At 31.1% G+C, this 14,542-nt stretch overlaps 1 protein-coding gene across 1 annotated transcript; it reads right to left on the bottom strand.

Moving 5' to 3' along the window:
* Nucleotides 1–1,376: 1,376 nt before the first annotated feature.
* Nucleotides 1,377–6,823, bottom strand: LOC142617091 (putative disease resistance protein RGA3). The gene is made up of 4 exons (XM_075789785.1): nucleotides 3,565–6,823; nucleotides 3,143–3,187; nucleotides 2,732–2,944; nucleotides 1,377–1,833 (listed from the first exon to the last, which is right to left on the bottom strand). Exons 1-2 carry the CDS (start codon nucleotides 6,674–6,676, stop codon nucleotides 3,168–3,170), a joined length of 3,132 nt encoding a protein of 1,043 aa, XP_075645900.1. The 5' UTR covers nucleotides 6,677–6,823; the 3' UTR covers nucleotides 1,377–1,833; nucleotides 2,732–2,944; nucleotides 3,143–3,167.
* Between the last annotated feature and the right edge of the window lie 7,719 nt (nucleotides 6,824–14,542).

The raw sequence follows: 14,542 nt of genomic DNA, 5'->3' as shown, positions 1-14,542 counted from the left end.
TTTTCATTTGCAATGTTGTAAACAACATCAATTACTATTGCTCTTTCATCACTAAGAAAACATTATATACCACAAAAATTTGTTGAGGATGTAAAGCACGAAGAACATAAAAAGATAACATTCACTTCTGCACATGGGCTTTGAAATGAGACCTTTAGCCGTAGATCTTTTTGATAATCTAACAAGTAATGGCACTAAACTCTTAAGGCTCTTGACTAATGGGGTATCCTTTGAGAAACCACAAAAGTGGTCAGCCGTGAATGCTATGACTAGTTCTAAACTTGTTCAGTATGTGGAATTAATTCTAAATTTTGGCATTAAAATTAAGTACAAAATACTTTCCTGAAAAGCTAAAATTATGTTCTTATGCGGTTTACACCAATCAAATACAATCATCATCGACTATTCATAAAGAGGTTTTAGGACTAGTTAAGAACTATATTAATCCAATTTTGTGGTTTGTAAAACACAATAATCTGGAGGGATCAAGCTATTGAAAGGCATTCTTGCATGTTTGACAAAATGCTTTATCAGCTTAGTATATAACCTTCGACTTCCCTCTTATAAAGTACTAAGCAGCTAGCAAATCCAAATGTTTGGTGTAAATCAATTCATAATCCGGTTAAATCTATAATGACATTTTTAAAAACTAACGTTTCCAGGTCTTTTCAATGCGCATCAGCCTGGATGTTTGAACAAACCCCAACAAGAACTCTTTTTGTAACCTGGAAACTGGTTGGAGCATTAGGCATTAAGTGCTTCTTCTGAAATCAATGCCAGAGAATGTTTAGCCAAATTTGTGTGATGCAATAGAATTTGAAGGGCTATAATGCATTTCAACTTATCTAATAATGTTCTAGTTTTAAAAAAAATAAAAATAAAAAACTCCTCTTGATTCATAATCAGCTTTTGAGATTCATGAAATTCATCTTTAAGTTTTTGCAGAAAAACTTAGTGATCAGGCAATTTGTATTCCATTTCTTGTCCTTTTTTTTTGGGATGAATAAGGAAATTTTGTTAACAGAAAAATTATTACATGAAGTTCAAATGACAGAAAGACAGAAATCTACACTTCGCAGAAAAAACAGCCAGCCCCTGCAGCTAAAAGACAAGCTACCAAGCTAAGCTAAAACAGACACAGACCAAAATAACTAAACAGCACCCTATCCTTTATTGACATTTTAAAACCCGCTCTAGTTCTAACTCTCACATCCTTTTAAATCAACTACATGACTATTCTCACTGTGAATAGGATCATTATGGACTCTTGCATTTCTTTAAATCCAAGGTAGACCTCAAGCCTTTTCCCGTTGAAGAATGAATCCATTATTTCTATTGGGAAAAATTGCCAATTGATACCATAACACACAAAGGAATTTTCTTTTTCTTTTCGTGCAAATTCAATAGGTATTTCAAAAAAATTTGGCAAGCACTTTCAACACAAACAAAAATATCCAGCAACAAACCACAATTAGGACACTGATTTTTTACGTGGAAAACCCTCTAATGAGAAGGGAAAAACCACGGGACCTAGTCCAGTAAAAAAATTCCACTATTGAATAAAGAGTTTACGACAATTTTCTCTAAAACACATGCTAAAAACTACCAAAACCTTGGACACAATTTTTAGATTACAAAAAATTTACATCACACTAAAGTCAATTTCAAAAATAACAAGAACACCAAGTGGGCCTTAGCATCTGAACAAATGGAGAGGAATTTCAAAAGACAAGCTGCAGATTAACCAAGTACTCTTCCAACACTTGCTGCCATAATCTTCTTGTAAAAGAGTGATCATAAAAGAGATGATCCCTACAACACTCCAAATGCTCCCTGCAGATAACACATGATATCAGCATTATAATCCCAATTTACCAATCTGTGATGAGTTATTATAAAAGGTCCATACAAGCTACCCCTTTAGGTTCAAATAATTTTTTTCAAATGCATTTTGCTAGAGGCCAATCAAGAATGATTGCAATGATGATGTTGTTGCATCCTCAAGTTAGGCAAAGCTTAACAGTGACAGGGAATTGTGAAAAATTGCCATGAATTAGTTATTCATGTGAGACAAAATGGCCAAAAAAAATTATTTTCCACAAGTTTGTAACAGTAAGCAATGGGAACATAAGTCAAAATGTACAAAGGGATTCCACTAAAATTGTGTATGCTTCCAATCACATGAAAAAAAATTAATTTTAAGCTCTAGAGTCTAGACCATTAAACTATCTATGGTAGACAAAATGTTCTTTATAAAAGGTTCTAAATAGGCTCAGATATTTACGCCTGGTTCTGTTTTGTGCTTCCGATTTGCTCCTCATCTAGGATCAAATCAAGTGAGAAATCATCATAAGACATAACCCAAGAAGAATGAAGAAGAAAAGGAAAGGAATTCCCATTTGAATAACCCTCTCCCAGCTATTCAAAGTTGATTGGAAAAATTAAGGACTTAAGGCTTGGGCAAGGCATTTTTCATGTAAAGACTTTGAAACAAATTGGAAATAAGATGCGAGACAAAATGGCCAAAAAAATATTTTTCCCAAGTTTGTAACAGCGAGCAATGGGAACATAACACAATGTACAAAGAGATTCCACTAAAATTGTATATGCTTCCAACCACAGGGAAAAAAATGATGTTAAGCTGTAGACCATTAAACTATGGTAGAAAATAAGATCATAATAGAGACAAAATGTTCTTTATAAAAGGTTTCGAATAGGCTCAGATATTTACCCCTGGTTTTGTTTTGTGCTTCCAATTTGTTCTGCATTTAGGATCAAACCAAGTGAGAAATCATCATAACACAAGAAGAACAAAGAAGAAGAGGAAAGGAATTGGCATTTGGATAACCCTCTTCCAGCCATTCAAACTTCATTGTAAGTATCAAGGACTTAAGTAAGGCGCATTTTTCATGTAAAGACTTCAAAATTGCACATCCATCAGCTTGTGTAAGGTAAAAATCATTAGAATAAAGAAGCGAATAAAGATATATGCATCTTTCATTTTAGTTTTTCCTTTTGGGTCCCTTCTTAATGTGTGAATCTTTTTTCTTTTTTTTTGAACAATGTGTGAATCAAATATATAGAATGAAATTTTATCCAAAATATTCAATAACCTTTGATTATACAGAGTGTAACCCAATACCTTTCATACTCCACCATCCAAAATCCTAATGCCATGCAAATGAAACTGTTGACAGAACACAAGGCATTGAATTAAATAATAATAATAATAATTAGACTTTGAAACAATTCAACAGTTTGGTTGCTTTGAAATCAATCAAATTGGCCAAGATTCTATACATCTCAGAAATTTTTTTTATTATTAGAAAACTTTAGAAAACCAAAAGCTTTGCTAAAGTGAGCCCCATTCAATTATATACATTGGTTCCTATATTTTTGAAATCCAAAAGAAAAAATTCATTCTTTTTTTTCAAAAAATTGTATTGAAATCAATAAATGATAGAGAATAGAATTCTAAAAAGTTCACTTTCTTTCATTTTCAACTGTTTTCTCAGCTAGCAAACAAAAATTCAATACAAAAAAATGGGCATATAGAATGCGTACCGTTAGTGACATGTGCGATCTTGTCCCAATCCTGACCGGTTTCCTTTTCGCATCTTCTCTGTAACTCGGGACAATTGAGAATCTCCAGTGTTCGTAAAGACGAGAGATCGCGCATCTCATCAGGCAGTGATTTCAGATTGAGACAGTTGTCAATTGTAAACCATTTAAGTGAGATAAGATTCCCAATCCACCGAGGCAATGTTTTCAGATTCTCACAACTTTGAATAAAGAGCATTTCTAGGGTTGTAACGTGTTGAAGACCTACAGGTAAGGAATTCAGTTTTGGAAGGTCGGAGAAGTGCAGATGAGTGAGGCGATTGAGATGTCGCCATTCCATTCCGTCCACGTCACTTCCTAGATTTAACTCCTTGCAAGAGTAAATGTATAATTGCTCGAGAGAAATTAGATTTGATACCCACCCATCTGGCAGAGACACAACATCTGGCAGATTTCCTATACCCATAATTTTTAATTTGGGGAGATGAGAGGACGAAGAAGAGGAGGAAGAGGGAAGTATTGTCTCTTGAAATAGCTTTGAGCTAACGTTACTTAGATATAGGTGTTCTTCGAGATAAGGAAACAAGGGCATGGAAGTCATATTAGGACAATTACTAATAGAAAAAGAAGAAAGACAAGGAAATGAAGGCAGTGACCGGCTATGCTGGTGTTGTTGATGATCTGTCATTGATGGGCTCCTCCACCATCCCTTTAAGTTAGGGCAATACCAAATCTCAAGAGACTTTAACGATGGGAAGAAGGGTAAAGTAGAAACTTCCTCACTTATATCACGATCTGATATGCATTCCAAATCTTTCATTTCACCAAGGTTTAATCCTTCTAGAAATTGGAGTTTAGACAATGGTGGCAGGTGGTTGCATCTGTCACATCTCTTTAAAGTGATGTCAACAAGATTTTCGAGGGAAGAAAACCAACTTGAAAATGTCACACCAGTGTAATCACACACTTCTAAAATTTTGAGATTTGGATGTGGCTGGAGGCTATCTAATAACAACTCATCATGTTCTTCTTGGTGAGCCAATGTTAATTTCAGTTTCTCAAGATGTTGCTTTTCTCTTAAATTTTTGACCTCGCAATTTGAGTTAGTATCTTCTAACTGTTCTGAAATTTTGATCTCAAGTGTTCCTCTGAGGTTGTTTAGCCCATTCAATTCACCTAGTCCACCATTATTCCATGCAATAAATAATGATAATGACTGAAGACCAGTCAATTTCTGTAATCCTTGAGGCAATCTCAACTTAAAACAACCCCTATTATCAAGGTGTCTAAGGCTAACCAATTTTGCGATGTCTCTAGGCAATTGTTTAAGATTATGACATTCTTGAAGTTTTAGTGTTTGCAAATTCAATAATGCTGTAATTGAATCAGGAAGAGTTTCAATAGGATTAAAAGAAAGATCTAAGTACTTCAAATGTATTAACTTCTTTATGGAATTTGGCATTATTTTAATATTGAATGCATGTAAATCTAATGCACGCAACCTTAGGAAACTCTCAATTAGTGTAATCAAGGTTGACTCATCCATGGCACCAAATGCATACTTACCATGTGAGAACATAATTGTACGTACCTTGCTGCTTGCTTTAACCAAACTTAAAGTTTTAGTAAAAGACGAGACACTAGAAAATGATACATGACGAGTTATTCCATCCAAATAGTCAATTCTAAAGTATGCCCCAGCAATTGAAAGTGCAAGATCATGATATAAATCATGCATTCTTAAGACCTCATGCATTCTTAAGACTTGCTCATGAGAATGATGTTTTGCTTGATAAAAAAATGACCTGCAAAGTAGATTCTTGATGCACTCATCTCCAACATCTTCTAATTGCTCTATATTATTTGGCAATTGGATTAACTCGTGTGCCATCCATAGTTGAATTAATGTCATCCTATCAATGTTGTAAGATTTAGGAAATAAAGAACAAAAGGCAAAACAACCTTTAATATATGATGGAAGATGATCATAACTTAACTTTATAATTAAAAGGGTATTACCACCTCCCTGTTCAATTACATTTTCTTGTACCTTATCCTTCATCTTTAACCACCCATCTTTTTTTTCAAAATATAATGCATTTCCAATGGACTCTATGGCAAGGGGTACTCCTTGACATTTGTCTACAATCTCCCTTCCAATTTCTATTAGTTTAGCATTGTTGGTCTCTTGCCTATTTCTAAATGCTATTTTCTCAAATAAAAACCGAGAATGGTCTTTAGAAAGACCTTTAAGATCATATATTGAAACAGGATGTGTAATCTTTGCAACCAATTGGACTCGCGTGGTTATTAGAATCTTACTTCCCTTTGCACCACCGATTAAAAGGCTTTTAAAGTCATTCCAATTTTTATAATTTTCGTTCCATATATCATCCAACACAAGTAAAAATTTCTTTTGATAAATTTTGTTAACAAGTTCCCTCAATGGATCCATGTCATGGACTTGACCCATAAGGACTCCAGGATTAAACTTATGACGTTTCTTTCGCATTAGTTCCATGCTATCATCTTTATCAATACCATTTATTAGTTTTTTAGCAATTGTTGTCACCTCGAAGACATTTGAAACGCACACCCATATTTTTAGCTCAAAATGTGTATTGACTTTTTCATGATTGTATACATTTTGAGCAAGTGTGGTCTTGCCTAACCCCCCAATTCCCATAATGGCAATGACGGATACATTCTCATCATTATTAGGCTCCAATAAAAGTTTTATGATGGCATTTTTGTCATTATCTCTCCCAATAACTTCTTTATTTGGTAAACATGGGATAGTCTCCCTGTTCAGACTCACTTGAGGCTTCACATGGCCCTCATTAAAATGAAAGTTATTTCTATCTTGCGCCATAGCACTTAGATTCTGCCTCAATTCGTTTACTCTAAGACTCATCTTACGATTTCTAAAAACAAGTGGGATACTTCTAAAGAAATTGCGTACCTTCTCTGCAGTGTTCCCACTCGTCTCTTCTTGCTGCAAAGCTAATTCAACGTGGAACTTATACTCACCCAACAAGTCATCTGCATCATAAAAAGCGTCCTTGAGCTTTTCAAGCCAGTCACTGGCTTGATGGTTGCGGTTCGGCTGCTCCATTGCATCCAGAAAGACAGCTTGTATTCTGGACACTGTGTTCTTGATGCTTTCAATGTCATCTTTAACATTCCACAGTGGTCCAAACTTTTCAAAAGCCACTGAGCCCAAATTTTCAATTATGGTCTGTGCAACTCCGCAGAGGATTGCTTCAGCCATTTTTCCGTAGTGAGAGAAAGGAAGGCTTAAAGAGCGAGAGGGAAGCAAGAGAGGGCGGTCTTCAAGTGGTTCAGTGCTAGAGTCTAGAGAGTAAAAGAAAAACTTTCTATTGAGTGAAAGGAAGTCTAGAAAAACGAGAGGAAAGCTAGAGAGTGAGCTTGAAGTGCTTCAGTATGCTAGAGAGTGAAAAGGAAGGCTAAAAGAGCGAGAAGAAAGCTAGAGGGTAATGTTGCTGTGAAGAAGGAGACGAGGAGGACCTAATATTTAAAGGGAAAGAAACTTACCGTTGGTCTTCCTTTGTGAATTTTCTTAGAAAGCTACCGTTATATCATGCACAACTTTATGAATTTTCTTGGAATGTTACCGTTATCATGCATAGGAAAATGAGGAGGCACCATGTGGTAGTGTTGACTGTTGAGCCCTTTTGCACCGAAAGAAAACCCTTTTTGCATCAATGAAGCTAAAGCCAATTTTCTTAGAACAATCACGCTCATGCATAGGAAAGTAACAGAGTTTTCAGAGGCAGATCCAAATGAGTAATAATGTAGGACTAACATCTTGCCTTGAAAGTCTAGCCCAGTCCTTTTGCTTTTTGAATAAATACACACATCTTTGCTTTTTGAGAAACAGAGCATGGCTGGAGAAAACAGAGCCTACAGAGGCTATTATATGTGTATAACAGACTAACACGCATCGTTACAACGCTTAACCAAGATGACTTGTCGTACATATTTTTTCTAATTAAAACGACTGTCGTATAACAGATTCCAGAGGACCAGAGTGTTTAAATTCAATACATTTCAGAGAAAAATAAAAGAATGCTGAGTGGATCCGATACCTGACTACATGATGAACTAATTCAAATCAATTATATTCAAGCAAATATAAAAATAGAAAATCAATTCTAATTTTTTTTTACCCACTCATTTTGTTTTATTTAATAAAAACAATGATAAAGCAAGGCTTTTTTTTTTTTTCCACCTTGACTATCTGGGTTTTCTTGCGAAATGTGGAATTGGTAAAAGAAAATGTACAAAAGCACAACTTTTACAATAATTTTGAAAAATTTTAGTGGCAGTGTGAGATAGCACTGATCGTTAAGTATAACTTTATTTTTATTTTCCATTGCACCAAAGTCTAGTGCACCATGTGAGCATATACCTTGGCCCTTCTCTGCATGATTACACCAATTTATGTATAATATATATATTTGTGCTCCATTAAACTAAGGACGGATCCACAGGGAGGGGGCCAAGGGGGCTCAGCCCCCTGGCCCAAAGAAAAATATTGTGCCTCATTCTTTTAAAAACTTAGACTCCCTCTCTTTTAATTAGCCTAGCCTAAATAGTAATTACCAAACTCAAAAACTTAACAAAACCAAAATTTAAATATAAAAAAAAATCTCAGTTATCCCAATATTAAAGTACTAGCATTGGGTGTTCTAAATGGTAAATATTGGGGTGTTTGGTACATGTTTTCAAACAACAATTTTCAATTTTTAAACATTACATGTATTTCCACACCCATTTTCACCCACACATTTTTAAACAACAATTTTCAGTTTTTAAGTGCATGTACTAAACATCCATTTAGAACACCAAAATCAAAAACACTACTGTACGAGACATTTCAAATGCTATATTAAAGTAGTTAAAGTAAGTTTTGGTTTGTGAATATATATATATATATATATATATATATATATATATATATATATATATATATATATATAAAATCAACCAAGATCAATACATAAAATCATTGTTTCTTAATAAATTGTTTTTTTTTTTTGTCCCGCATAGTGTCTTTTCTTCCAAGAATATTTTTTGAAATGATCTCTCCTTTTTGTTGGACAAGCACAGTTTTTCTCATAACACTTTATCTGCAAATCTTTTCTTTTACAATTGTCTTTAAGTTTGCTATGAACCTTGTCAATTTCTGAATATATATATATATATATATATCTATATATATATATATATATATATATATATATATATATATATATATATATATTCATTCTTGCAACAATTGATGCTCTTAAGAACAATATTATTTTGTATTTTTTTTTTGTCTTTGTTGGTAAAATGATTACATCTTAATGTATTAAGAAACAATTATTTTATTTATTGATCTTGGTTGATAGTTTGTTGGTACCATATGAATACTTATTTGGATTTTTTTTTTCTTTTTATACTTCGGCCCCACTAGTTTAAAATCCTAGGTCTGCCCCTGCATTAAACACTATCTAAAATGACATAAGAACATTCACATTAAGGGTTTTAAAAATTTTAGCATTCACATCGAGTAATTAACTATATCATACATCACATTCCTCAAAATTCTAACGCTAGAGCATTAGCACCAAATGTTATTAAAAAAAAAAAATTCTATTTTAAGATACAAAAAATTTACTTAATCTATTTTAGCACAACATTTAATATTAAACCCTACATCTTATCTCTTATTTTAACTCGTCACTTATTAAAATAACCTAAAAAGACACCTACCATCTAGTAGAAGTTTCCTATAGCATGTGTTAATATAATTTGGCATATGACACATGTGATGAAGATGTATTTTTGGTATTTGATGTTTTAGCATTCGGCACACCTCATGATGCCAATGCTCTAAATTTTCTCTGACCAACTATAGAACTTGTGTTTTTTCTCATGTAAATTTGAAAATATACAGTAAATAAGTTAACCTTTATCAAGTAGTAAGTATTCAAATTTGACTTGACATCGAATTACAAATATAAAATATTTAAGTTTAGTTGATAGTGAATGTAAAATGTTTAAACTTGGCTTAAGCTTGAACCAATCCTATAAATAATGTTCACATTCAAGTTCAAGCTCATTAAAAAGTTTAAAAACTTGAACTTGGCTAGATCCATTAGTCAAGTTGAAGCTTAAACTCAAGCTTAATATCAAGTTTTTGAGCTTAAAATCCAACACAAATATATTATTAAGCCCATATAAAGCTTATTGGTTTACACAAGTAATCACTTCTCCTAATTACTTAAAACCTTAATAAGATAAGAGTGTAAAGGGGAAGAAAGTTACCGTTACTAGTTTTCCTTTATGAATTTTCTTAGAAAGTTACATTAATCATGCACGGCTTTATGTGTTTTCTAAGAAATTTACCATTACTTATAGTCTTCCTTTATGAATATTCTTAGAAAGCACTAACTATATCTAATATCCAATCAAATCTATACACACATCATTACAACACTTAACCAAGTCGACTAGTCATACATATATGTTCTAATTAAAACGACTGCCGTATAACATATTTCGGAGGATCAGAGTGTTTTAAGTTCTGTTTCTCAAAAACGAAAAAAGAAAAAAGAGTGTTTAAATTCAAGAGAAAAAGAAATGAATGCTGAGTGGATTCGATACCTGACTTCATGATGAACTAATTCAAATCAATTATATTCAAGCAAATATAAAAAATAAAAACAATGATAGAGCAAGGATTGTTTTTTCCACCATGACTATCTGGGTTTTCGTGGGGAATGTGGAATTGGTAAAAGAAAATGTACAAAAGCACAACTTTTACAATAATTTTGAAAAATTTTAGTGGCAGTGTGAGACAGCACTGATCATTGAACATAACTTTCTTTTTATTTTTCATTGCATCAAAGTCTTGAGCACCATGTAAAGCTTGTCAGGCCCAATATGAAGCTTATGAATTTTCTTAGAAAGCTACCGTTATATCATGCACAACTTTATGAATTTTCTTGGAATGTTACCGTTATCGTGCATAGGAGAATGAAAATTGAGGAGGCTCCAGGTGAGAGTGTTGACTGTTGAACCCTTTTGCACCAAAAGAAAACCGTTTGGACCCATATAGCTACTTTTTTGCATTTACGAAGCTAAAGCCAGTTTTCTTAGAACAAGTATGCTCATGCATGGGAAAGTAACGTAGTTTTTAGAGGCATAGTAATAATAAATACACATCTCTCTGTTCTATTTTATATATACTAGTTACTGATCCGTGTGATGTACGGAAAAATTTACTTAAAGAGATTTAAAAAAATAGTAGTAATATTTTCAAAAGATTTGTTTACTATCATGTTATCAAATTAAAGAGATTTAAAAATAGTAGTAATGTTTAAATGTTAGTAATTATAATAAAAAATATATAGAGATAGTGTGACTGTCATGTATTTCTTGATATAAAACATAATATAATCGATATAAAATATAGTTGTTACCCCAATGTCACCAACCATAACAATACAAAGAAAAGTATATAGGTCACAAATTCGAGAATACAATGTTTTCCAATAAAAATTGGTAGTAGAAATAGAAATAGCTATCATTAGAAACTTACATAACACGTTAAAAACATATATAAATCCTAACATATTTTTTTGCTTGGTAAGTGGAGGAAAAGAAATAACTTTTAGTCTTGTGTTTGATACTTATTTGGAATTTAACTGTATTGACATTTATTAATTTATTTTCCTGTTTTTTTTTTATGTGAAAAAGGTTGAAAAATAGAATTCTTTTTGGGTATTTTATATTTTATTGTTTTTGAAGAAAAGAATACTTAAAACTACATGTTGCGGCAAGAACAGAGCATATATAACAATGTTATTAATACCGTTTTGGTTTATTTAGTGGAACAAAATATTTCGGTACTGGTTAATTTCAGCGTATCATTTCAAGGTATTTTGAAGTTTCTATTACTTTTTTTATATATATAAAAACGTAATTTTTTTAAAAAATTTATAAAACTTGTTATTTTAAAATTAATCTAACCAATTCATTTAAACTACTATTACTTTAGTTAAAATACTAATTAATTTTTTTAATGCAACAAAGAAAAATTCCAAAATAAGGCTGGACAGTGGCTTTATAATTTGGCTAAAGCACATTGCCCAAGCCAACTCTCTTTACAACATTTTACTTTCTTCTTATTTTTAAAATATTTTTCTCTTGTTTTTTCTCATCCATACACGTTTTCCTTTACGAATTTTCTTAGAAAGTTACATTAATTATGATGACTTTATGTGTTTTCTAAGAAATTTACCGTTACTTCTAGTCTTCCTTTATGAATTTTCTTAGAAAGCTACCGGTTTATCATGCATAACTTTATGAATTTTCTTGGAATGTTACCATTATCATGCATACCTGACTTCTTGATGAACTAATTCAAATAAATTATATTCAAGCAAAATTTAAAAATAAAAACTCAAATTTAGTTTTATTTTTTACCCACTCATTTCTCTTAAATATTAAAATAGATTGTGGGGTCAGTTTTATGTCTTTTTATGTTATTTATTTAATTTTTTTTATTAAATGAGACTCATATTAGTCCAGCCTTAATAAACACCGCATGCTACTTGTTAGCATTTGCTTTTAATAAGAACAATGATACTCCCTCAAAAAAAAAAAAAACAATGATAAAGCAAGGAATTTTTCCACCGAGACTATTTGGCTTTTTGTGGGAAATGTGGAATTGGGTAAGAGAAAAGGTACAAAAGCACAACTTTTACAACAATTTTTTAAACATTTAGTGGCAGTGTGTGACAACACTAGTCGTTGAGCATAGATTTATTTTTATTTTCCATTGTATCAAAGTCTTGAGCACGCTTATCAAAAAAAAAAAAAGTCTTGAACACCATGTGAACATAGACTTGGCCATCTTTACACGATTACACTATTTATTAAATATGTATTTATTATACATTACATCCATCAAAATTCTAACATTAGAGCATTAGCACCAAATGTGCTTAAAAACGAAAATTCTATTTTAATATACCAAAAATTTACTTTATTTATTTTAACATAATATTTAACATTACACCTTATATCTCATCTCTTATTTTAATACGTCACTGATTAAAATAACCTAAAAGAACACCCACCATCTATTAGAAGTGTACTATAGCATGTATTAAAATTATTTGACGTATGACACATTTGATGGAGATGTATTTTTGGTATTTGATGTGTTAGCATTTGGCACACTTGATGCATCTTAGTTATTTCCTTTGACCAACTAGTTATCTTCTTCTTTAAAATAAAAAATAAAAAATAAAAAATAAAAAATAAAAAAGAAGAAGAAAGAAAAGACAAGTATAACTTTTTTTTTCTCATGTGAATTTGAAAATAGACTATAAATGAGTCAACCTTTATCAAGTAGTAAGTGTTCAAATTTGGATCGACAATGAATTACAAATATAAAATGTTTAAGTTTGGCTCGATAATGAATGTAAAATGTTTAAAGTTGGCTCAAGCTTGAACCAATCCTATAAATAATGTTCGAGTTCAAGCTCATATTTTGAGCTCAAGCTTAAACTCGAGCTTAATTTCAAGTTTTGGAGCTTGAAATCCAACACAAATGTATTATCAATCCCATATAAAACTTATCGGTTTGGACAAGTAATCACTAATCCTAATTACTTAAAATCTTAGTAAGATATGAGTTTAATTGTCAAACTTATATCAAGCTTATTACTGAGCCTATAAACTAGTTTAGGGTCAACTTGTTTTGTATTGAGCATTAATGTTCACAAGTTCGTTTATGAAGATCTTTTTTTTTTATATACACTTTTCTACTTAGAGCTATCTCGTTTATTAAACAAGCAAAAAATTTAGGCATAAGCTTGATTAATTTAAGTCTAAGCTATTTATGAATGCTTTGATTCATTTATAACCCTACTTGAAAATCAAGTAGGTTGGGTGGTGCAATATTTCTAGTAGTTAAGAATTACAATGTTAATTATGTTTGTTTAAGACATTTATAATTCCTTCAAGTCAAGAGTCTTGTAAGTTAGTGATATAGTATGTTTTCTTTTATAAGGATAATTAGGGTTTAAATCCCCCTCCCCTGTATGTACTATCAATTATTATTATTATTATTATTATTATTATTATTATTATTATTATTATTATAAAATTATAATTCATTATCTTTTTAGAGAGCAACCCAAAATTAATTAAATTTGGATTAAATTAGGTTAGTTCTTTTCTACAAATTTTCTAATTTAAATTTGTATTTATTAATACATATTAATTAAATATGTATCATGCATAAATATACTATTGTCAAAAGTTTGTTGTGCATAGCATGGCCAATCATCACTAGTAATAATAGTCCCTTTGGGGACATCCGATAAAATTGGAATATCACTAGTAATAATATAAAACTAAAGCCTACATTTTTATTGAAAGTTTACATTTTTCCTAATCATCATTCTTTTACACATACATACATACATACATATATATATATATATATATATATATATATATATATATATATTGGTTTTTGGAGTTACAAAATAGTACTAATTGAACCATATAGTTTAAACTAATTAAAACTTATTGTTTTATTTTTTTGAATGGTAAATAGATTCTACGTTAAATTGAAATTTATTTCTTTAAATAATTTCTAATTAAATTTGGTAAGCTATTTTCTACAAAATCTCTAATTTAATTTTTTATTTATTAATTAAATATGTATCATATTTATCTATATTTTTTTCAAGCAACGTGACTAGTTTGAAAATGTTTGGTTAAGGCTTAAAAACATCCTAAGAAGATACAGTAAGCATGCAAATATGTAAATGGGAAATGCACAACAAATATTTAAAGAGAAATTTTGTATTTTGTTTGATAAGAAACATATATTAAAATTGTGTTGTTATAAAATTTGTTTATCTCTTTTATATAAATTTGATTTAATTTC

The sequence above is a fragment of the Castanea sativa genome, chromosome 11 (genome assembly GCF_040712315.1).
Source record: "Castanea sativa cultivar Marrone di Chiusa Pesio chromosome 11, ASM4071231v1".
Classification (NCBI taxonomy): Eukaryota; Viridiplantae; Streptophyta; class Magnoliopsida; order Fagales; family Fagaceae; genus Castanea; species Castanea sativa.
This window is presented reverse-complemented; position numbering and strand designations above follow the sequence as displayed.

What these genes read in the sequence shown, in the direction of transcription:
- LOC142617091 (XM_075789785.1), bottom strand. Translation starts at nt 6,676, where the DNA reads ATGGAGCAGCCGAACCGCAACCATCAAGCCAGTGACTGGCTTGAAAAG. An exon ending in GATCGCACATGTCACTAACG is followed by an intron (nt 3,188 to 3,564) that starts GTACGCATTCTA and finishes TTCTGTCAACAG; the next exon opens with TTTCATTTGCATGGCATTAG.